The following is a 23,393-nucleotide window of genomic DNA, read 5'->3' on the forward strand; positions in this document are numbered from 1 at the left end:
GTGTGAAGACTTCTCATTTTGATGACACTGGCAGTTTCATTGACATAAATACTTGCTTTTGAGGAATGGACTATCCATTTTGAGCAACTGACGTGTTTTTGCAGGTTATCCATTAGGTTTTGCAGTTTGCACTAATTGTTTTGAGAAATGCACTAACTGCTGTGCAAATGTTAATAGTGATGTGAGAAAAGCACCAAAAGCGACTGAGAAAAACTGTAATTGCACCACCTCAACACTGCTGAAGACCTTGATATACCACAAGCTGTACTGTATATACTGTACTGTGGACCTGACTGCCTCACACCATCTGTTGCCATGCCACGTGCTTTCATCTTGTGAAACATATCTAGACTTTCAGTGTTACTTATGGAAACGCTGTGGCTCTTACTAAGGTCCTCCTGAAGGTTAAGCCAGTGCGGTGGGGACAACAAAGTGGCGAGAACTTAGAGCGTGTCTAACAGGACCTCCTGTGGTTTCCTAGTGATGGCTGATGACTGTACATTTACCTGTGGAAGTGCACTGTGAGTGTTCTTATATAATCTGCATTTTATCTCATTCATGGTTGCCTACCAAATTTATTTAGACAGATTACATAACTAATGGATCCTGCTTTCAGGGTGAGAAAAACAAAGCATGATCTGCTCTGCCCATAAGCCATCAAATGGAGGCATTTATAATGGAAATTAGCCATCTTACCAGAACAATAATTCTCTAGGGGCTTATATCATTCAAAAGCATGTAAGCAAATGAACAACATTTTGCATAATGTACAGTAATGTGATGATAAAATTAAAAATAAGAATAATGAGAAATGATACAGCATTGTCTAGTTTCATCAACTTTATCTTACACCATTGTTTTGTGTGATTGCTGTTTATAAATTAGCCTAATCAGCAGCTGTTCTGACACCCAAACAGACTCATGTAATGATGACCACATGCAAGTAAGGTGTGCTGGTAAAATTGTGTTATGTCTATAGATCGCTCTATGGTCACTCTGTTTGTGTTTACAAGGTTGCTGTTTTTTTTATTTGCATATTTAAATTGCATCTTATTATAAGTACTCTGAAAGGCTAAACGGAAGTTAAGAAGAAGAATAACAGAACTATTATGTTTTTCATTGCTTTCTCTTTCCAAAATATCACCATACATAAGTGTTTCATGCAGCTGATGTGTTTGCAGGTAAGAGTCTTACTACAAATCCATTTCTTTTTACTCAGTAATTCAGTAATGGCTTTATTCTTTACTAATTAGGCCTTTAATTATGCCTCTTCTGAACAAGGATTTTTATTTGGTATATATATATATATATATTCATATACACAGACAACTTTATAAGAATATCATACATTTCAGGAATATTTACAAAATACTTGGTGCTTTTTCTAAAGCACTAATCCATAATAGGTTCTGCATACACATATAATACATAAAACAATGAAACTTATTACTGTTAACATTTTATTTTCATTACAAAACAAAGGCTTAGACTAACATATATGTAAACAACTCCAATAAAATGGTACACAACCTCTGTATGACAACACGGAGTGTATCATCTCAACATCTGATTCCTTGACCAAAAAAAACTCTTTGGGGAAAAAAATCAAACACAAGATGAGACAATGACTTCATACTCTTGAACATCCAGCATATTTACACCTAACCCAGCCTAGTCCAATCTCTTCTCTGAGTCCCCGATCAAGAGGTGGACACAGTACGGGATAAGGGCGACCACGCTGAGTGGCACCACCGCACTCTTGCAGAAGGACAGCGTGTAGAAGAGGACCTCCGTGTGTGTGGGGACCTTTATGAGGTCGTAGAGCTGCAGCGTGGTGAGCGTGGCGGCCACGCAGGTCAGCTTGAAGCGCGTCTTGTAGCTGTTCTTGTCCTTACAGCTCTTCAGGAACATCTGTGAGTTGATGGCCAGGCCGAGGCCGAAGAGGGCACCCAGGTTGCGCACCAGCCCGGCAAATGGTGTGGTGTCCAGGTGGATCCACTCAGGGTTGACGCACCACTTCTTGGCCTTGGAGATGGACCAGAGCAGGTCGATGTGGATCAGCTTGAGCAGGAAGTAGAAGCTGAGGGCGAAGGAGAAGAGGAAGAGGCTGGTCTGGAGGTAGACCTTGAAACTGGCTGTGTGGATGGAGGGGATGTGCTCGAACGCCTCTGCCACGAGCATGCCTGATAGGAGAAAGCACATCACCACATAAGAGCAGTGGAACACAGTTCATTTCCCAAGTCATTTGTTTTATAGCACACATTTTTTGATGTGATTGTGACCGTTTTAGAGTACCTGCTAAAACCCCAAGTATGACCTGATGGGGGAAATGGGTGGCAATGAATACTCTTGAGACACAGACACTAATCTGAATGACCCAGAATGCAATCCAGAGGAATGACCACACCAGGCGAAATCTATGCATTTGAAAAAAAAGAAAAAATATACTTCACTGTTGGAACTCTATCTTTTTATCCTATGGTAAAACGTAACATGAATAGTATAATGGATGCACGTACCTCTGCGATTCTTGGCAGGTTGTGTCACTATGGGGTCTTGTGAAATTGACTGCAGAAGTGATCATTACATACCACACACACGATGAACCCATAGCATGGCCAGAGGGGCTACCTGCAAAACAAAGATGTTGCAATGTTAGATAGATAGATAGATTGATAGATAGATAGATACTTTATTGATCCCCAAGGGGAAATTCAAGCCCTCATGTTGCAGTTCAGCAAGTCACGTGGAAGGGTAAGACCTGTTGCAGTATTTGGTGTGTCTAACTACCTGGTCCTGTTTCACAGGTGATGTGGAACTGTTCGAGCTGAGGTAGAGAATGGTTCTGATAGAAATGGGTTTCCTGCACCCACCAGTATGGCCGATGTCCGAACAAAATCCTGAAATTAAACAGCTGTTTAATTAATAACACAGTGTTTATAACAGAAAAGGATATGTAAAAAGTGAATATCAATTCAACAGTACCATCTCTACCTACACATTTCCCTTCATTAAAGACTGCTAAGTTTAAGAGTATTTTTGGAGAAAACACATACCATTTAAAAATGAGGTTGAGCCAGTCACCAATGACTGCCACCCAGATCATCTTAGTCCCAACAATCTGACTGAGCTGGAACCAAAGTGGGAAATAAAGCGAGAAGATGTTCCGTGGATCGCCGACGGACGACATGAAGTTGAGGAAGTCATGGTAGTCTTTGTAGTTGCTTTGGAGGTGCTGGATGACCTGCACCCCACTGCTGTGGATGAAGTCCATCGGAGGCTAGCAAACGCTCACACGCCTCCCCCCTGCTCACAGACGCTGCCCCATGGATGGTCACGCGAAGTGTTGCCTGTCTTTACCATGGCAGGAGTGATTTTATACTTGGCAGAAGCATGGCAGGTTTATTTAACTGTTTGACATACGTGAGGTGGAAGGGTGGGGGGGGGGCATCGCATTAGATGAAACTCAGCATTTTGAGGCAAAGTACATCCACCTGTCTACATGATCATTGTGTGGACATTAGTTTTTCCACAAAACCTTTTATTGGTTAAATATTAGCCCTCTCCTTCCAGCTTGGGACTCTATGTCCAAACAGAAAGTCTGTCCTTTGCCGAACAACAAGTTTACACACCTCATGTGTTGTACTTAGTTTTTTTTTATAGCTAAGTGAATGATCTGCCTTTTGTAAATGAAAAAAAAAAAAAAACATACCAATTATAGAATATTTCTCTAATACAACTTCCTCACTAAGACACTAAGATGGGATACATACTATGGGCTGGGATGGGATGAATGGTACTCTGCCTTATATAAATAATTTTCACTATAGACTATAAGACCTTACATAGGCCTATGTAAAAATTATAAAAATGCATCAATCAAGCACTAGAGACTGAGCAAAGTTTAATGATTTTGATGACTGTGAAGACTAAGAGCATCTCTTGCAAGCACAATGATGCAAGACTACTTACAGAGTCACTTCTTTTAATGGGTACAGAGAGTCCTTTAGAATCTAAAACATATTTACCTTACTTAGAGTATCCTTCTAACCAAATATGAAATAAGCTCCAGTGTTATCCCCACATTAGGCGGATCAATATAGGGTCCAACGTGAAAAAATTGATACAAAAGGTTTTTATGGATTCTGGTACTGTTGTTTGGCTAAATGTAGTATAATCTGACCTTGGGAAAGGGGTCATTTTCAAGATGGCCACCAAAATGGCAGTCAAGAGGTTAGAACGGCTATATCTCAATTACTATTCAGCCTACAGGCGTGAATTTGAGATCAAATGATGGACAAATTAAACAAGAATATGATTTTAAATGTTAACATTGAAAAGTTTGGAATGTTATACCTTTTACAGCCATTTATTAAAATCAATGCGTTTTACAGTAAAAGCAAATGCAATACAGGATTGCATGGCATGGAGGAAGATAAGACATGTCTTAACTGGTATTATATCTCATGTAGGGTATATGCTTTTAGAAGATATAACAGTTTAGGGTGTTTAATCTGTTTTCCCTGGACAATATAGGACAACATGCTTTACACTAGATTCTCCTATTCAGAATAGAGGGCAATGTATTGTAACAACCATGGAGGTATTATATATAACTGGAGAGAGTGACTAAGTCCCGCCCCCATTAATTTCAATGGCCCATGCTAGGCTAGCTACTTCAGCCCAGGGGGTCAGGATTTGAAGGGTTAGCTTCAGCCACTTAGCATGGCATTTGGCCGCCGACATTTTTGAAAACATGGCGTTACATGGTTGCAACTTCCGCACCAGTTTTTTTACATGCTGATTGGTAGATGACAGCTCATGCACGAAGTTTAGTGTTGGGCACGGAGTGTGTCCTCGCGTCCACGTTGGTTTGCATTTCTGTAAGGCGACAAATAAACAACTAACTACTTGGATTAAGCTACTGATACTTGTCTTAATGCCTACATGGTTAGGCTGTATTATACCGGACTTTGTGGTAAATAAAAGAAAAAGTAAATGTTGTCATATCAGGATATTATTTGCCTTCTGTGTGGGTTGACAAGGTAACTGATTATGACCATACATTTTAGCAGATACATAGCAATGACCTATATCCAATTAGGCCTATTAGCCTACTCATTGCGTTGTGTATGAAAACTATTTTAAAACGTAGATTGTATTCATACCTGTAGTCCATGACAACGCAACGTCTGGATCATGTAACCTATCTCCTCAAGTGATTAAAAACGAAACAAATGTCAATGACTTATTTAGTTTGCTTTCTTGCAACATTCACATGATTAGGCTATGCATTTGATTTAAATGGCCAGGCTTCCAGTCGAGGCAAAAGCCAAATATCAACTACAGTTGCAGAAATGCCTCTTTGAAATGCCTGCTTATCGAACCACAATAGTAAATGAAGCCTAGGTTAACAAACTGCAAAATTCACACTGGGTGGGGATCCCATGTCTACTTAATTATAGCCATTTTCGTTAGATAGTAAAGTTTAATTATCACCACTTTTGTTCAGAAATTCTAAAACAACGATGTTTTTTTTAACACTTAAAAGTAACATTTTAAAATGAACCTTACATTTTTTCTGCCATAGTTGTGTAGATTTGAACAAAATCGGTTTGGTTCTTAACGGAGCATTTAGAAATATCGATTTTTTTAACGCCGAATTATAACGCTGGCCTGAAATTCACACGCTTGGGCACATGGCCGTTAGAAAATCCCATTGAAATTAAAAATCCTGGAGCTCAAGCGGGTTTCTTACATACAACACATTTTGCTCCTCGAAGTCACGGTAAAATGTCATTTTTGGTACGCCTAATTTATACACCTATGTTTTTTCGTTTTATAGGAGTAGCCTGGTTTGTATAGAAATGATATTAGTGACACATACCTAAAGACGGTGAAACAACCTGAAATAGGGGGGGATGCATACAACCTGTCAACTATAGCATCATTATGTGTGTAGCCTAAAGTGACTCAATATTGATTAGCATTGTTTATTATCACATATAAATATATCACATTAAATAACCTAGGACTTCAGACACAAGGCAAACTTCTACCACCATTCCCAAAATGTTATCAATGAGAATAAATTTGCTTTAGCGAGGGTGGAAGTGAAGCGTTCCTGAACATATTCTCTTCCTCTGAGGGAATGTCAATCCTCATCAACGACATCCCGTTGTACCCTGACGTTGTCTCTGTCTGTAACATGAAATGAATAGGCTAATTCTAGCTGGTGCGAGGCGAACACCCATGAAAGCATTTTTTCATAAAGATGGCTCACGGTCAATTTCAAACTTTTTGGCTGAAGTAGCTAGCCTAGCATGGGCCATTGAAATGAATGGGGGCGGGACTTAGTCACTCTCTCCAGTTATATATAATACCTCCATGCTTCAGCCAAAAAAGCATTGACCGCAGCCATCTTTACGAAAATGGCGTTTCATGAGTGTTCGTTTCCGGCACCAGTTAGAATTAGCCTATTAGATTCCACGTTACAGACGGAGACAACGTAGGGTACAACGGTATGTCGTTGATAAAGAATGGACATTCCCTCAGAGGAAAGAAGTTGTTGGGGGCGCCTTCACCTCGTTATAAGCATAAATTCATTTAATTGGTTGGGATAACATTTTGGGAATGGTGGTAAAGTTTGCCCTGTCTCTGAAGTCCTAGGTTATTTAATGTGATGTTCATATGTGATAATAAACCATGCGAATCAATATTGTGTCACTTTAGGCTTCACAAATAATGATCCCTAAGTACTATATTTGGACAGGTTGTAGGCCTATTACACAATAGGCTATCCAACGAAAATGACTATTAATTAAGTAGGCCTAGACATGGTATGTAGGAAACGTGTGAATAGCTGGGATTTTTGCTGCACCCAGTGTGAATTTGCAGCTTGTTAAGCCTAGGCTACATTTGCAGGCAGACGAAATGAAGCCAATAGGGTTGCCACCTGTCCAGAATTTTCCTGATTGTCCAGGATTTTCATGGTCTGTCCAGGAAAATAAAAATAAAAATCCTGGACACTGACATTATTTGTTTTTATTCCACATAAGCAAAAAAGCAGAACCTAATTATGTATTCCCCCTTTTTTCTCAATACTGCCCCCAGGTGTCCACAACTAAAAACTGTTGAAAATATAACAAAATAATAAAGGTCTGCTATTAAATAAAGCAATTAACTAAACAAATAACTAGAAATTGCCATTCTTACTAATTTTAGCTATTCAATTGTCGCTTAGAATGACGGTTTTTATCTTGGGTTAGATGTGCGAAAGGCGCCGTTGCTTACAAACAAAAAGGTCGATTGGATGGTCAAAATGTCCAGAATTTTTGTCAGACACAGGTGGCAACCCTAGAAGCCAATGCAAGTTAAACTTTTGTGGTTTGAGCAGGCATACAGTCTGCAACTGTTGTTGGACATTTGGCTTTTGCCTCGACTGGCAGCCTGAACATTTAAATCAAATGCATAGTCAGGCGCGTAGCAAGTGTGGGGGATGTGGGTGTTATAACGTACACACTTTTGCTGGAACACGATTCTATCCCCCACACTTTTTGTCAGATTAAAATGAAAGTAAAATATGGAAATAATCGCTCCCGTAAAGAGTTGGAACCGTATCTACCATAACGCATACACAGAGAGACACAAATAGGTCTGTTGATTTGATTGAACGGTCATCCAGCCAATCACATCAAGTAAGCCAGTGAAGAACCAGGGCCCACTTCCCCGAAAGCATCTTAAGCCTAAGAGCGTCGTAAAGTCCCTCTTACGAACGTCTTAAGATTTGCCGACTGTTTCCCAAAACCATCGTAGCTTAAGAGCTGTCAGGTGAAAACACTCGTAGATCTGAGTGCTCCAGAGTAGGCCTACTTGTTACCGGCTAAGAGCGTCTTAACAGTACTTCTCACTGAGGTCACCAACAGGACATACAGAGGAATTACAATTTAGAATACATAATCCAACTTACGTTCCCATTCTTTATTGTGTTTACCTGTGATGAATCAGATTTTAGCGTGCAAAATAGCCTACATTTAATGGTCATAATAATGTGATGAAAAGCTGACAAAATGCAATCAAAGTTATGAAACGAGACGTTGCCAGAATAGTTTGACATTATCTTTGCTAAGTGAATATTTTATTAGGCCTATGAGGTAAAAAGCAGAGAAAGCAACATGTGGTTTAGTCTGTAGCCTACTGCATCAAAATCTAAGCCTACACATTTCCTCTCTTTCTTACTCGACTTCTTTCTTATCTTCAAACGTGTTCTTAAAATAATTACAATTATTTATGTCTCTGTGTGGTATATAACCTACTTGGGATGCTTACATGCAGATGTCAAAGTGTTTCTATTTTCGTATTGATGTGAATTAATGTGTAGATCCGAAGTTTAAATGGTAGGCCTATAGCTGTGACGTGCAGTCACCTGACATCACTGTCAAATCAGAGGATATTTCAGAACTATTAACGTGGACAGCTCCCCTTAAGAGCATCTTAAGAGCAGTGCATGCGCGTTCACGCTACGAGCATGTTCGGGAAACAGTCGGAAAAACCAAACGAACGATCGTAAGATGAATCGTAGAAAACCCTCTTAAGAGCGTGTCTCCGTCATTATCGGGGAAGTGGGCCCAGAGCCGCTCTGATCAAATTCAAAGTGTGCGTCTTTCAAGGCTGTGCTGCTGCTTGGGTCTGCATTATAACGTCTGCAGTGAGCAGATTTCAGGTAGAATTGAAATGATAATTGTTACCGCATTATGCTAATTTAGTAAACCAAAATTCACTGTCTGACTGACAGTTTTTGTCACAATGCAGAAATGCAGGGAGTCAATAAGTGAAAGCAGGGGTGCGCGCACCAAGGCACTGTTGTTTCTGCAGAAAGGCCCTTGGCTACTGTTCTCAGAGCATTATGCTTTCTCTGTCTATTATCTGCAGCTTTTCTCAAACTATGGGCCGCCTCAACAATTAACCTACTGGTCCACGTACATGTAGCCGCGAAATTAAGTTATGCCCGGTGCTTCACACGTCTGATCATTTGCAGCAAGATTGAATTGTATAGGACCGCGGACTGAGAAAAAAATAAACTAGGCTAAAAGTTTCATTTCACCATTGAAAAAGCTGTTGGTAGCATCGGCTAACTAGCGCCAGATTTTGGAGTGCAGGGGACAAGCCGAGATGGGCTATGAGACAAACGTTCACACTCGGTATCATGTTTCAACACACTTTAGGTCAATATCACACCGGAATTCTTCTTTAACACACTTTAACACACGAACAATAATGCTGGGCCAGACCCAGCCCTTATGCCCCAGTACTAAACCTCTACTTTAGGCTGTATCTAAAACACACACCAGCCAAACCTGGTTCTGAACATTGTAACTAGCTGTAAACACACACAACTGATTTGATGCAGTAACATTCCCAACATTGCATGTTTCAACTTCAACATAAACACATCACACAGCATCATGGGAGTTTCACAGTCATAAGCCAGCTAGGCTCAGTTTATTACACAGCCCCCCGAGACTTAGTCCATGTCCCCTTGATTCAAGTCTTACCCTACGCAGTCGTTGAGCCTGTCTGGGACGCGACGCTGGCGTTGTGGGTGCCCCGCTGTCGTGGCGGTGACCTCCTGTGAAGGCTGCATGATGACTGGTGTTAGAGCCACAGCTCCATTGTTATCAAGTTCCACAGAGTCAGTGTCCGAGTCTCCACGGCCCTCAGCTGAGGCCAGGGGCCAGTACGGAGCCCGTCGATCACAGTGGAGAGCCACAACTCTCCGGCACTTAATCATTCTCACCCGATAGACCACGTCAGACAGCTTTTCTAAGACATTGCACGGGTCGACCCACTGGCTAGTGAGTTTCGGGGAAATGCCTTTCTTTCTCTCCGGGCAGTACACCCAAACTTTATCGCCGGTCTGGAACTTCTGGCCGTGACAGCTTTTGACGTATTCCAGCTTCACCCATAGCCTGCCGGGCCAACTTGTGTACTCCCTTCAGTCTCTCGCGTAGCTGTTTGTAGTATTCCATCCCTGGCTTACCTCCAATCTCCGCTTCTGGGGGCGAACCGAACACCAAGTCCACCGGCGTGCGTAGCTCTCGCCCGAACATCAGAGCTACCGGTGTGCATTTCGTTGACTCTTGCACCGCTGTGCAATATGCCCAGAGCACCAGGGGCAAGTGTAAGTCCCAGTCCTTTTGTCGGCTGTCGGCCAGTATGGCCAGCTGGACTGCCAGCGTCCGATTAAACCGTTCCACTAGCCCGTTGCTTTGTGGATGCAGAGGTGTCGTTCTCGTTTTCCGGATGCCCATGCGCTGGCAAACCTCAGCGAACACCTCCGCCTCGAAATTCCGCCCTTGGTCGCTGTGGAGCTCTTCCGGTGCCCCAAACCGGCAGAACATCTCAGTGACCAGTCTGTCCGCTGTCGTCTGGGCGCTCTGATCTGGCACTGCATACGCCTCCGGCCACTTAGTGAAATAGTCCATGGCTACGAGCACATAGCGATTTCCCCGCTCTGTGACTGGCAGTGGGCCAATGAAATCGACAGCTACCCACTCCATGGGAGCCCCGACTGCGTATTGCTGCAAGCGTGCGAGCGTCGCGTGGGGCCCTTCTTTGCTGTGCAGGCGTCACAGCAGTGAACATGCAGTTCAACGTCCTGCCTGCATCCCAGCCAATAAAAGAGGCTTCTCAGCCGAAAAAGAGTCTTTGCAATGCCGAAATGAGCCGCCCCCACTGCCCCATGTACATGTTCCAGTACACAGGCTCGTAATCCAGCAGGAACCAGCAACTGGAAAATGTCAGATTGTCTATCGGGAGCTCGCCAGTGTCTATACAGCAGTCCTTGACGTGCTACTATTCCCGGCCACCATGGGTGCCATCTGGCATACCAGACATTTTCCCGGTGGGCCGACACACCTTTTGGGCCGATGGAATAGGCTATATAACATAATTATTTTGGCCAACGATCGGCCCAAAGGAAGGACAATCAGTGGCCCATTGGTTACATTACCATATTGACACTGGACTGATCCAATAACAACTCATGTCAGGCCCCACCCCTCACATTTTGGCTCAGAGCCAGGATTCTGTGAGCGCATCAAAAGTTAATCGAAGTTGCCTACACGATACACGAAGTTGCCTACACGATACACTACCCTACACGATACACTACAATTGTGCAAAACTAACACCAAATTAGAAGCTTCAAAAATACAATATTGCAAGTAGGCTAGCATATGTCAGCAACATGTTGAAGTTTGTTGCGTTTGAACGAGGATGTAAGCAAGCATAGCCTACAGAGCAGAGGGACAGTAAGCAGGTGGTGGAGAGTGCGAGCCTATTTGAGGCTACATGATAAGAACTCAGTGGTGGAGCAGGTAGGCTATGTGTGACATGCCATGCTGACGATGATGATTATGATGACTTATTCATTGCGATAATGTAATAATATGGTAATGATAACATAGTAAAGCCATGTTGTGATTATAATAACAAATAGCGCAACTTAAAGGATGACTTGCAAACCCGGACAGCAAAAGAGTCAAATCAACATTAATTATTGGTCAGATTTGTCAGTGTCTGTCAGACGCCCAAAATTTAACATCGATGGCATGAGTGGTGGTTGGTCTCTCAAAGTAGAGCGTCGAAAGGGTTCTATCTTGGAAGGATTATCATGGTAAAGATGGGCTAAAAGACTGTAGACTGACGGAAATGTAGGCTACAAAACGTCAAGTCATATTCATGCACAAGCCATTATACCTTTAAACCATTATACCATAATACCTATACGATAGGCTACTGGAAGACACTGGTATAAATTGCATTAATGTCTACGACAATCTGGGTAATTTTTTACCCTTTAATAATTTTTAAACTCTTTACACATAGGCTTCAGTAATTTTTTGGTGCTGCTGTTTGGTGCAAACCAATTAGGCCTACATCACTTTCAGTGCTTCAGTTGAAAATATATGCATATTTAAGGGTAATGCAAAGATTTTGTATTTAATTAGTGTGCCAGACCGATTTGAGGGCCGCTTGGGCCAAATATGCCAGGGCCAATTTTTGGTCCCAGTCCGCCCCTGCCGGCCACTGTGAATAAATCGCCTTGGTCTCTGGATTGAAAGTGTTGTGAATCAAAATAATTTCTGTAAATGTACATACTGTGTACTTCTTATGGTCATTTGTGATTTTTTGTATCTATGTGTATCTCTTGTGTCTTTGGTCTGTATTCAGAGTATCCTTTGTTTATCCTTGAATTCAATGAAAGCCTGTCTAGAGGCCTTTTGCCTATCACCAGGTGTGAAATGTCAATGTTTGTAGAAACAGTATGTGGCCGGGCCTCTGAAGAACTTCCCAGGAAAGGGAGTAGTTTTAATTAAAAGACAATAGAAGCTGACCAGACTTGATGGTGTCAAGAGGCCACATCCCCTCCCACCACACCTTTACATTGCATATTCATAGTAGGTCACTCTTCTCTTTGTGTGTAACTTACTTAAGGTTAAGACTTGTGATTGTAGTCAGAGAATACTGGTGAAACCCATGATGGGGTGACTGAAACATGTACCTCTCCCTTGACGGGCACTGGCCCCTCATTGAAAAGAATAAAAGCCTGGATCCTGATATTCCATCGTCCTGACTGAGTCTTAAGAGAAACATGGTAGTAAATATATATATCAGTTATGGAGGTTCCACCGAGATATTAAAACTTCGGATTTACTTGGATTCAAGTTTTGCTGAGAGATCTTCATCATCGTGTTTGACGGCACACTCTTAAGGTAAATTGATATTTTCTGGTGGTGAGATATAGGGAGTTGAGTGTGAACCTAAGCTTCGGCGTTAGAAACAGTTTTGTTTCTGGAAATGGTCTATGCATTTAAAGACTAAAATGCAGTCGGTCCTATGGACTTATTCAGAATTTTGGTTGAAATTCTGGGGTCTGCTTGCCTAAGAATCTCTCACCTGAAAATGAAATTGCGTTGCTGGTCATAACAGATGTATGAAACCATCTTTAGATTAAACATTTATATTTGGATAAATTACAACTAGTTTGAAATTGGATTGATAATGCAACTATTAACAATTATTAAAGTTTGTTGTTTTCTCCCTTAAAGGGAACTTGGCAACTATTTCAATGTCATAAACCCGTTTAGAAATCATTTGGATGATTAAATGACCTGTTCCGGTGAAAATGGTGACTTTCCCCGCTGCGCCTACCGTCCCCAAGGGGGAAAACCAACCTTGCAACATTGAGACTATCGTCCCGGAAAGAGAAGTGAGAAACAAGAAACTCGTTTTAAATCGTGTTTCTTACCTTGTAACATCCACATAGTTTCCCTTTAATTTCCCATACTTCACATACCATGAATGTATGCTTTAATTGTGCATTCCAGATGAAGCCTTTGAACATAGATGAACAAAAGGGTTTTATCTATTAACTAATATCATTTCTATATATGCTTTGATTTGATTCTCTTTGACTTTGAATTTTATTTTTGTTATTCTGTTGCATCTTTATTTCTTTATATTACTGTTTATTTCATTAGATTTCCTTTTAAGTTTGTCCTGCCTAGAATGAATACTTGTTGTTCAGACGATGTTGTTAGTTTGTTTAGGTAACATTTCACAATTCCATTATAGGTGCTAAAATGACAGGAGGGTAATTTTTATATAATCCCCATTTTGAGCCTTTCTTGGCTGTGTTGTTTGGCGGTCATATAGGGATTGTCAATTCCCTCCCGTCATCTACTTCCTGAATTTTTGGTCAACGATACCCGAAACACTGAAACACCGGGACACATGAAATTTGGTGGGTATGTAGCCCCACTAGACTTTTACGTAAAAAATTTGTTTGGTCCCCGGGGGCCACTCCCCCCGAAACCCCAAAAAATGGCTTTGTTTTTCCTACTGTAAATAACTACCTGAACCGTGGCACTGAGGATGAAGAATTTTTTATGGTAAGTTGGTCTCAAGGGCCCACATCAACCTAGCCCATAATCACTCATTTGTGATTTGCACCCCCCCCACCCCCGGTAAAAAATGAAAATACAATATCATTCTGCTTTAATCGCCCCTATCTTCAGTTAATATGTTCAGAACTGCACCAAATTTTATTTGTATGATTAACCTGACATTCTCTGGGGGTATGGCAATGGTCATAGAGGGGGGGGTTGCTGGAAGAGGATATTGTCTCACACGCACTCTTTCTCGCAAATACACATACATACATCAACACACACACGCACATGCACACATACACACACACACGCATGCATACACACTCACATCCACAGGAACAGACACACGCATCCACATATACAGACACACACACACACACACATGTATGCACGCACACATACACACACACAGACAGAAACACACACATGCACACACACACATCCACATCGACAGCACAAACACACACACACGCACACACACATATACACACGCACACACAGGTATGCACATACTATCGGTATCGGCAATTAGAACGGCCGATACATAATTACAAATTCAGTAGGATTAAGTAGTAATTTAAAGTAATTGTGAAGGTGCTCTTTGGTAGAAAAAATATATGTTTAAAGTATAAATTGTCCAAGGCACTCTTAAAAAAAAAGTTAATAAAGCTTTAATATATAGGGAGGGAAAGTAATCTCATCGCCATCTAGTGATTGCGTTCCTAGAGTTTAGTGGAGTGGATGGGATTTTTTTTTTTAGAAAGTGCTTCAAGTGGTCATACCTTATTTTTAGGATCAGTTGAATTGTTTTGAGTTTTTGTCGTAACACGGTGATAAGGAACTACAGCTGCATGTGACGTCACATGTTTGGGCGCTTAATCTCTAACTAATCAATACGGCAATTTGCTTAACTGGCTTAACATATTTTTGTAATAACGGAACGTGATGTAAACCGCGTGGTGAATCGTGATAACCTTTTGTCTGGATAACTGGTGTTGTGCTTCTACTCACATGAAGAGCTGGCTGTAAGTGTTAAAGGAGAATTCCGGTGTGATATTGACCTAAAGTGTATTGAAACATGATACCGAGTGTGAACGTATGTCTCATAGCCCATCTCGGCTTGTCCCCTGCACTCCAAAATCTGGCGCTAGTTAGCAGATGCTACCAACAGCTTTTTCAATGGTGGTGCTTCGGCATCGGGCTAGCCATGAAAATAAATCACTGTTTTACACCATTTTACGAGGCTCAATGTATCTCCACACTTCATTGGTTGACTTCCGAGGGACCTGACATTTATAACGAGACATTGAGAACTTTGAAAAAGCACTGGTAGTTTACTTACAAGACGATTTATACAGACAGTATCTTCACGAAGTATAGCGTTTGCAGCCATCTTGAATTTAGTCACGATAAGTCGAGCTTCGAGTAAGAATGAACAGGTATGATAAGGGATCAGATTCCAAAAATAATTCAGTGGAAATGGATGGATTCCAGTTGCTGCTACTAGAAGAAACTGGAATCCATGCATTTCCACTGAATTATTTTTATATAATTATTTAAGTCTGCAGCAAGATTGAATTGTATAGGACCGCGGACTGAGAAAAAAATAAACTAGGCTAAAAGTTTCATTTCACCATTGAAAAAGCTGTTGGTAGCATCGGCTAACTAGCGCCAGATTTTGGAGTGCAGGGGACAAGCCGAGATGGGCTATGAGACATACGTTCACACTCGGTATCATGTTTCAATACACTTTAGGTCAATATCACACCGGAATTCTCCTTTAAGTGTCAATGCTAACCAGGCTAGCACTAATAAACAAACCATGCTACCGTGAGTAACGTCGAAGGGTAAGTCACGTGACTTCTTTTGTAGTTCGTTTATGAAACAAAAGGAGCAATTTCTATTTTCTTAAATAATGCAAAATAGGGTCTGACATTTTCACAGATTATTACTGTATAGACACTGAAAAATATTTTTGGTGGATAACATCGCTGATTTGGCTTCACAATATTTTTTTTAAAATAGGTCTATGGGACTTAACATTGAAGCTGCTCTTCGATAGGAACGCAACCACTTGGGGCACTGGTTTTCACTTTCCCTCCCTATAGATAGGCTTAATCATAGTTGATCATGCTAAAATTGCCAACATGTTTCGGCCTTGGCTAGGTAAGATAAATCAGCTGTTCGACTAACACCAGCTGACGTGGGCGGAGTTAGATAATCACAATCAGGTCTAGATCTTAACGCCTTATCACATATACATACAAACAGACACTGGGTGGGGTCCATATCAATTCATCAACATAGTAATGTAATAAAAATAGATGAACAATCACAAAAATCTAAAGTGGGTTGGAAAGACAATAGACGCTTCATACAAGGACAACACTGTGGTTTACTGCAGAGAACGTCTAATAAGGGTAGGATGGTTTTCACATGAAATGTAATTTCCATTTCTTCTTGAAGCCGAAATAAATCTGAGAATGTTTATCGGTCATGGTTTTTACTTCAGGTAGGCTACGCTAATCTTATACAAGTTATATCAATAGCCTGGGACCTAGGTAAAATAATGTTACCATTAGCATTGGTTGAGTGATGGAGGCCAATTTAATTATTGGTGTATTTGTAGAAAACCATAAATGCGGTTACCAAGCAAATTGATAACAGCACTGTAATTGTATCTTTCGACTGTCATCTCGTTCTTTTCTGACCATAGCAACAGGAGCTAAATGAGTTAGCCACAACGCGTTTGTTAACGCGATGGTTTTCTAATGGAAAATATGCCTGAAAGATAACCTGTCTATGAAGCATCCTAAACAGGCTGGGACATTTCTGCTTGCTAAATAGGTTTTTCTGCTGTTGATTTGCTCACAGTCCTTGGTGGCCCTGTCAGTGCTTTGTAAAATGTTGCATTAAGACCACAAATTAGTCTCAAAAAGCATCTGCTAACGTTCATTCCCAAACACCCACTTCAATCCTCTATTTTCAAAGGTGTTTCAAAGGAAGAGCATGGTTCAAAGTAAAGTAGGCTAACCAGGACTGAGACGACGTAATTGACTACAAAAATTCGGCAAAGTGAATAATTTGTGTCAACTCGTCACACTGTAGATTTATTAACGCACCCGTGATGATCTACATCTCCATTTAGACCAAATGTTTTAGAGCGCACTTTGAGAGATGTATCCAGGGCAGGGCTGTACTTGTTGCACGTGCTACAAAAATCATTCTGTGCGATGGATGATTTACCAACTATACAGTTTTGCCTATGGCTATATGCATGAGACTGAGACGCTTGTTCGTTTGTTTGAAGTGTATGTATGTGTGTTTGCGAGAAAGAGTGCGTGTGAGACAATATCCTCTTCCAGCAACCCTTCGCTCAACACCACCATCTACAGGCCAATAAGTGTACAGTCACTAAATGTACCCATAACTTAATTTTTTTTAGACCCCCCCCCCCCTCATACCCCCAGAGAATGTCAGGTTAATCATACAAATAAAATTTGGTGCAGTTCTGAACATATTAACTGAAGATAGGGGCGATTAAAGCAGAATGATATTGTATTTTCATTTTTTACCGGGGGGGTGCAAATCACAAATGAGTGATTATGGGCTAGGTTGATGTGAGCCCTTGAGACCAACATACAATAAAAAATTCTTCATCCTCAGTGCCACGGTTCAGGTAGTTATTTACAGTAGGAACTACAATTTGTGGCGCACTTGGGAGTACTTCGACCTAGCGTAGTAATATTAGTTAACACCTAATTGTAGATCCTACAACCGTGGCGATACAATATACTTTACCAACCCCATTCCCACTTGTGTCATATCGCTGAAATACGACCACTGCATTATGGCTGAAATGTAGGCTACTTGTGCAAAGCAGACACAAACAAATGTAGATGTTGCACCCTTGAAGTAGCCTAATGCACTGGGAGGTTGTCTTCATTCATTGAAACACTATCAAATTTCAGATAAACTTGCTGCTGTCTTTGTTTTCCTCTCTGAAATGTACTGATTTTTTTTCTCGTAACTCAGTTTGAACTGTATAATCAGAGCCTTATCTACCTCCATATACGGCCCTGTACATCATCATATTATATTGCCACCTACTGCTCAAGAAATGCAACAGCATGCTGCAAGCAGCAATGAGGGGGCCAAGTAGACAGTTCAGCAGTCCAGATTTGCCATGTAACTCAATACTGTTGCATCAGGCATATAGCATTAAGCAGTCACCGCAAGTTCCATGCCATCAACCCAAGATTGGCTGAGTTACAAGGTCAAGTTTCACATCAAAACATAACTGATTTTGTGGGGCTGAACCAGGGCTGAGTGTCGTCGTTTCAATTGGCTCCTGTCCTTGGAGAGGATATAAGGATGAGAATTTGTCTTATTCACACGGCGGCCATTGTTTAAACCAAAACGAGGCTACAAGGTACACTTACTATATCATTGATGCATCTTTGCCACCTACTGCCAAATGCATAGAACACAACAAATCCTATGGCTTGTGGCCTATAGCCTTGTTTTGGCCGCCAATGGCCGCCGCGCGAAAAAGGCGAATTACTTCAGAAAGCAAACATTTTTGTACAAAATGTTGACAAAACATTACACATGTCTCATGGCGCTTTACAGAATGTTAAACAATCAGAGAAAAGAAAAGAAGAGAAGGCCCATGGGTAACAGGGGCGAGGAAAAACTTCCTAGAATTGGAGATACATATAGGAAGAAACCTCGAGCAGATCCACGACTCAGGGGCCTGATCATCTGCCTAGGGTCAGTTACAGAACAGTAAGGTCTGTACACATGACAAATGCATAAGTTAGTTATGTAGAGAATAGAACATGTACACCTCAGCCACCTGAGGTGTATGTTACAAAAGGTGGGATGGTTACATATGCAGTATGATAATGCATGAATCCTAGTGTCAGAAAGTTCAAATAGTCCAGTGTAGGAAATGGAATTGTCTAGGGGGATTGGGAGTTGTCATAGGGCAAGTAGTGGGTTGCTGCACGGGCCAGGAATCAGGGCAGGGGGACAGCAATAGGCGATGATAGGGCAAACGCAAAAAATTGTAATTTCTGGTTCAGGCTCCAGTCTTTTGCATCTATTTGACTGGTTGTTTTTGCAGTGTTATAATGACCAATCTCGCAAGGAGGAAGCTGAAACCAGTTGGTACTGGCTGTGAAGGAGATGGCAACACTTTGACAGATTCAATATCTCATTGAAAAGCTACCGCTGGAAGAGTTCATTGCTCACCTAAAGTGAAAAAAGCATGGCCAACGATTTCTATTCAAACAAAGAGCATTGATGATGCAAGCTGACATTGTATTCCCACCTGAGAATGAGTGAGAAATAAACAATATGGCATTACTGAAGCAAAACATGAAAGGTGCCATGAACATGAAAGACTTTTGCACAGTAGGCCTACTGTATATGATAGACAACTATGACCGCTAATTCAACACTTGCATGTAATGACTCAAGTGATGAAATAAGGCCTATTTGTTTAATGGGGTAGGACTATTCAGCATGGAACCAGTAGCCTATAGTGCATTTTGACCAATATGACATTAGCAATTGAAAGTTGTCAAATCACTGTGTGATTTAAATCAATCATTGCACAATGGACAACAAAATGTGAAACAAAGTTTTCAAAATGAGGAGATTCAGCCTTCAGTTTTACTATGTCTGTGCCATTTCTTTCTCATTTTTCTGGTATCAGAATGTGTTGAATAAAATGAATTGTATTCCTTCCTCCCAAGATGTGTCATTGACATGTAAGACCTAGGCTATAGAAAGCACTTAGACAAAGCAAATTTCACATAGAACTACTGTACAACTTGTAATTTTTCATTGACATAGATAGACCTACGGTAAATACCTGGACTTGTCAGATTTTGTACTGTCTTCACTAAAAAGGCGAAACAGTACTTTCTCTAAATGTGTCTTGGATCCATGCTTGCAAATAGCAAGAAAGAATAGAGATGGTATCTCTTATGGATAACAAATGATTGTTGATTGAAGAATTATATTTAAAAACTCGGGCATGCAACATTTATTTGCTCTGCTTTCTTCTAATATTGTCCTTGCGGTAGGTATGGCTCTATTATCAGGAACCAATGGTTCCATGTGATCACGTAAACAGTAACAGTAAACAAAGCACATCATTATCAATATACAGTTTGATCTTTGGTTTGTTTTTTTTCATATGATTGTCTTGGCTCTGAATCCAAATTAATTGTTCAAATAGCTTCAGGCAATCCAAATGAAATGTAAGATGAAACTTCATGCACACAATACTCCAATAATTAAAAAAGGGTGTACGAGATACGTGGCGATTAACAATCTCAGCAACAGAGAAATGAAACTGCTCCAACTGGTCTCAGAGATGTGGGAAAACATATTGTGTAATGCTGGAACATAATAACATGAAAGAGGTTGTGACTAATAATTTCAACATCTATGACACATTTGAAATGTAGCACTGTAATGAAAAAAAGGCTGAAGAAAAGGCTTACGCATGTCAAATTTTCCTGCAGCTGAAGAATTTATTAGAGAATATATGACATGACATTTACATAGGCCTATAATTACACGAACACTGAACATAAATTAGTTACCTTATGTCACTGAAATTGATCGAACTACATACTCTATAACATATATTTGAACAAAATTAAGCAATAAGCCCAGAGAGGCCGTAGATTCCAGTGACTTTTACAACAGCTAAGGGGCGTTGTTAGGCATGGCGTGCAGCGGAGTCCGCCTGAAGACTGTTGTTTTCAATCTACATAATATAGATGTGTTTTTACAAATTAACTGGATAATTTAACAGAAGCAAAGCATAATTATTAGGCCTACTGTTCAATTCGTAAGGAGAAGGAGCAGTAAAACATAATTAAGGGCTGCAGTAATGAAGCTGCAGGCTTCCCGCTGCAGGGCTGCCTCTGTGGAAGAGCAGCGCTCAAACAGTGCAGTCGTAGATGGCGTCATTCTTCAGGATGATCCAGAGATGACCCGTATCGTAGGACACATGCTTCACATCACCTTTGTAGAGGGGAATCTGGGACCAGCCTTCACCCTCAGGATTAGAGGCAGATATGAAATCCCTGCAATGGATTTCACCACATGACAAAATGTTTTCGAAAATAATTTATCATAATTATGGAAATATGAAAAAAACTACTTTGTGGCTGAGACAAACCTGCGGAACACGTCTCCATTAGAACTCACTCCATAGACAGAGCCGTCACCTCCCACCTCAATCATAGACAAGGATCCTGGAATACTCTGCCAGTCAAGTCCCTGACAATGAGTTGATTTCACCCCCTAGAGGATCCAACAAAGGTGGATGAGAAAAATCAATTCAATCAATTTAATTTGCTTAGTATTTATTCCCCAAACAGCCCACTCAAACCTTACCTTCCTCACAAAGATTTGATCCTAACTGTTAACACCCAAGCAGCTATAAGGGCCACAGCTGTAGTACTTTACTTTGCCATCAATGCCATTCCAGTCTACAGGACTGTTTGGTTTACCATAGCCGATTGTGCTGTCCATTGGAAGACAGCGGGGTACATCAAAATAGGTTCCAGACACAAACTGGTCTCCACCAGCATCAATCTGCTTTAACTCCCCTGGTCAACAACAAAACATTAACTTATTATTGCTCATATTCCCATAAGGAAAAGGTTTGTAAAAAACATACAGGAATCATACCAGTGAATTTGCAGAATTTGACTAAAAGTGTATGGGATTAGAATTCCAGACATCAAACAGTGTTATTGTATGTACTTTATAAACATGCATACATGAGTTTGACAGCATTTTTGGGTTAAAATAATCCATATGAAATCATACATACATACATTATCAATGGTAAAGTTGGTCTTACCAGGTACTTGCACCCAGTTAGCTGCAACCAATTTGTAGACGCTGTTTGTACTGCTGACTCCCCAGATTCCTGCTGGACCCACAGTGACATGCTTCAGTCTGCCTTCGAGTTCTGTCCATGACGATCCATACAGTGCGTAGATTTTGTCATATTTGTTCACCCCAAATACCTGTCCAATACCTGCATCAATCTGCACCAGGCTACCAGAGACTTGTCGACAATTATAGGCTGCAAGAAAAAATAAAAACACTTCAGGCTGGGTAGTTAGGTAGAGCTGAGTCAGGTGGGCTGAACAGGGAAAGAAAGAAAACGAGCTCTGGATTAGGAAACAGATGAACGTACCCACAAATGAAGTCAACAGACAGTGGGATGAACTTACCATTGCAGGCAGTCAGCAGGCAGTGCAGGGCAAAGAGAAGTGTTGCAATGCATAGATACATGGCTGAGTTGTTGAGAAGGAACTCTCTGGGGACACTGGTTCATTAGCAGCCTTTTATTGACCTTTTGCAGACATGTGACCAAATCACATGACCACATTGTGTTGAACGGCAAAAACACAGCGATTTATCAGAACTGGAGATGTGCCAAATGTGCCATGATATTTGACTATTATTTGCTATCTGTCATGCCAGTGCTGTCATTGATTAAGATGAGTCACCTTGAAGGTGCAAGGTACACCCAAAGTTGCTCTGAAGACAGTGGCCCTTGTAATATAGTTAATTGAAAAAATATATAGAGGAATAAAATATATAAAAGAAAACTATACTCAATTGAAAAAATATATAATGTCCGCAACACTACTTTTGAAGAAGACCCAGCAGGGTCGAAACGTTGCCGGTTGTGCATTAAATAATTGGGAGTCAAAAGCAGTGTTGCGGACATTATATATTTTTTCAATTGAGTATAGTTTTCTTTTGTCCTGCACCTGCCAGAAGGTGGGATGTGCAAATAATAACTGTTTGCTGAACCTTGTAATATAGTTGACATATGAAAGTCGCTTGGGATAGAAGCATCTGCTAAATGAATACATGTAAATGTGATCGCTTCCAGTAATTTAATGCTAATTTACAGGCTTCAGTGAGTGCAACCAACTCCTCAGCTTGAGCAGATTATTGGCAAGAGGAGCAGATTATGTGGCAAGAGGCCACCAGATAGGAGTGTGGCGTGAGCTGACACTTCTGCATAACCTACTGCATGTTTGCCTGTGGCTGCGTCTCTGGAAGCAAAGCCATCAGCAAACAGTACTAGTTCAGCATTTGGCAGCGATGTATGAGCAACACTGGGAGAACAAACATGATTAAGTTTGGCTACACATTCATGTGGCTCACCATCCTCTGCTGTGGGCAGGGGCGGATCCTCATGGGCAAAGGGTCAACAGCCCAGGGCGGCAAAAAATCGGGAGTATTTGTTAGCTTTCATTTGCGCCAGTCGGTTTTCTATTGCTCATTTGCATGTCAAGTCAATCAAATGTCACCGTGTGGGGAAGAGGGCGCCCTATATAGCTCTCAAGCACAGAAGTTGAGAAGGGAAAGGAGGAGGGGGCA

The 23,393-nt window shown here is 41.1% G+C and overlaps 1 protein-coding gene and 1 pseudogene across 5 annotated transcripts; both read right to left on the bottom strand.

Moving 5' to 3' along the window:
* Positions 1-1,634: 1,634 nt before the first annotated feature.
* Positions 1,635-3,286, bottom strand: LOC125292320 (glucose-6-phosphatase 2-like). Of its 5 annotated transcripts, XM_048239539.1 has the most exons (6): positions 3,057-3,286; positions 2,791-2,900; positions 2,548-2,631; positions 2,449-2,467; positions 2,296-2,417; positions 1,635-2,183 (listed from the first exon to the last, which is right to left on the bottom strand). In XM_048239539.1, exons 1-6 carry the CDS (start codon positions 3,272-3,274, stop codon positions 1,672-1,674), a joined length of 1,065 nt encoding a protein of 354 aa, XP_048095496.1. In that variant the 5' UTR covers positions 3,275-3,286; the 3' UTR covers positions 1,635-1,671. The 5 variants fall into 5 exon arrangements, with proteins under 5 accessions (XP_048095496.1, XP_048095495.1, XP_048095491.1 ...); XM_048239538.1 differs by lacking the exon at positions 2,449-2,467 and having other exon boundaries at positions 2,296-2,405; positions 2,535-2,631; XM_048239534.1 differs by lacking the exon at positions 2,449-2,467 and having other exon boundaries at positions 2,526-2,631.
* Positions 3,287-20,727: 17,441 nt separating this feature from the next.
* On the bottom strand, positions 20,728-22,289 carry LOC125291648 (annotated as a pseudogene).
* Between the last annotated feature and the right edge of the window lie 1,104 nt (positions 22,290-23,393).

This window comes from Alosa alosa, chromosome 3, assembly GCF_017589495.1.
Source record: "Alosa alosa isolate M-15738 ecotype Scorff River chromosome 3, AALO_Geno_1.1, whole genome shotgun sequence".
Taxonomy (NCBI): domain Eukaryota; kingdom Metazoa; phylum Chordata; class Actinopteri; order Clupeiformes; family Clupeidae; genus Alosa; species Alosa alosa.

What these genes read in the sequence shown, in the direction of transcription:
- LOC125292320 (XM_048239533.1), bottom strand. Translation starts at nt 3,274, where the DNA reads ATGGACTTCATCCACAGCAGTGGGGTGCAGGTCATCCAGCACCTCCAA. An exon ending in CTCAACCTCATTTTTAAATG is followed by an intron (nt 2,901 to 3,056) that starts GTATGTGTTTTC and finishes GTTTAATTTCAG; the next exon opens with GATTTTGTTCGGACATCGGC. An exon ending in ACCTGCCAAGAATCGCAGAG is followed by an intron (nt 2,418 to 2,519) that starts GTACGTGCATCC and finishes TCAAATGCATAG; the next exon opens with ATTTCGCCTGGTGTGGTCAT.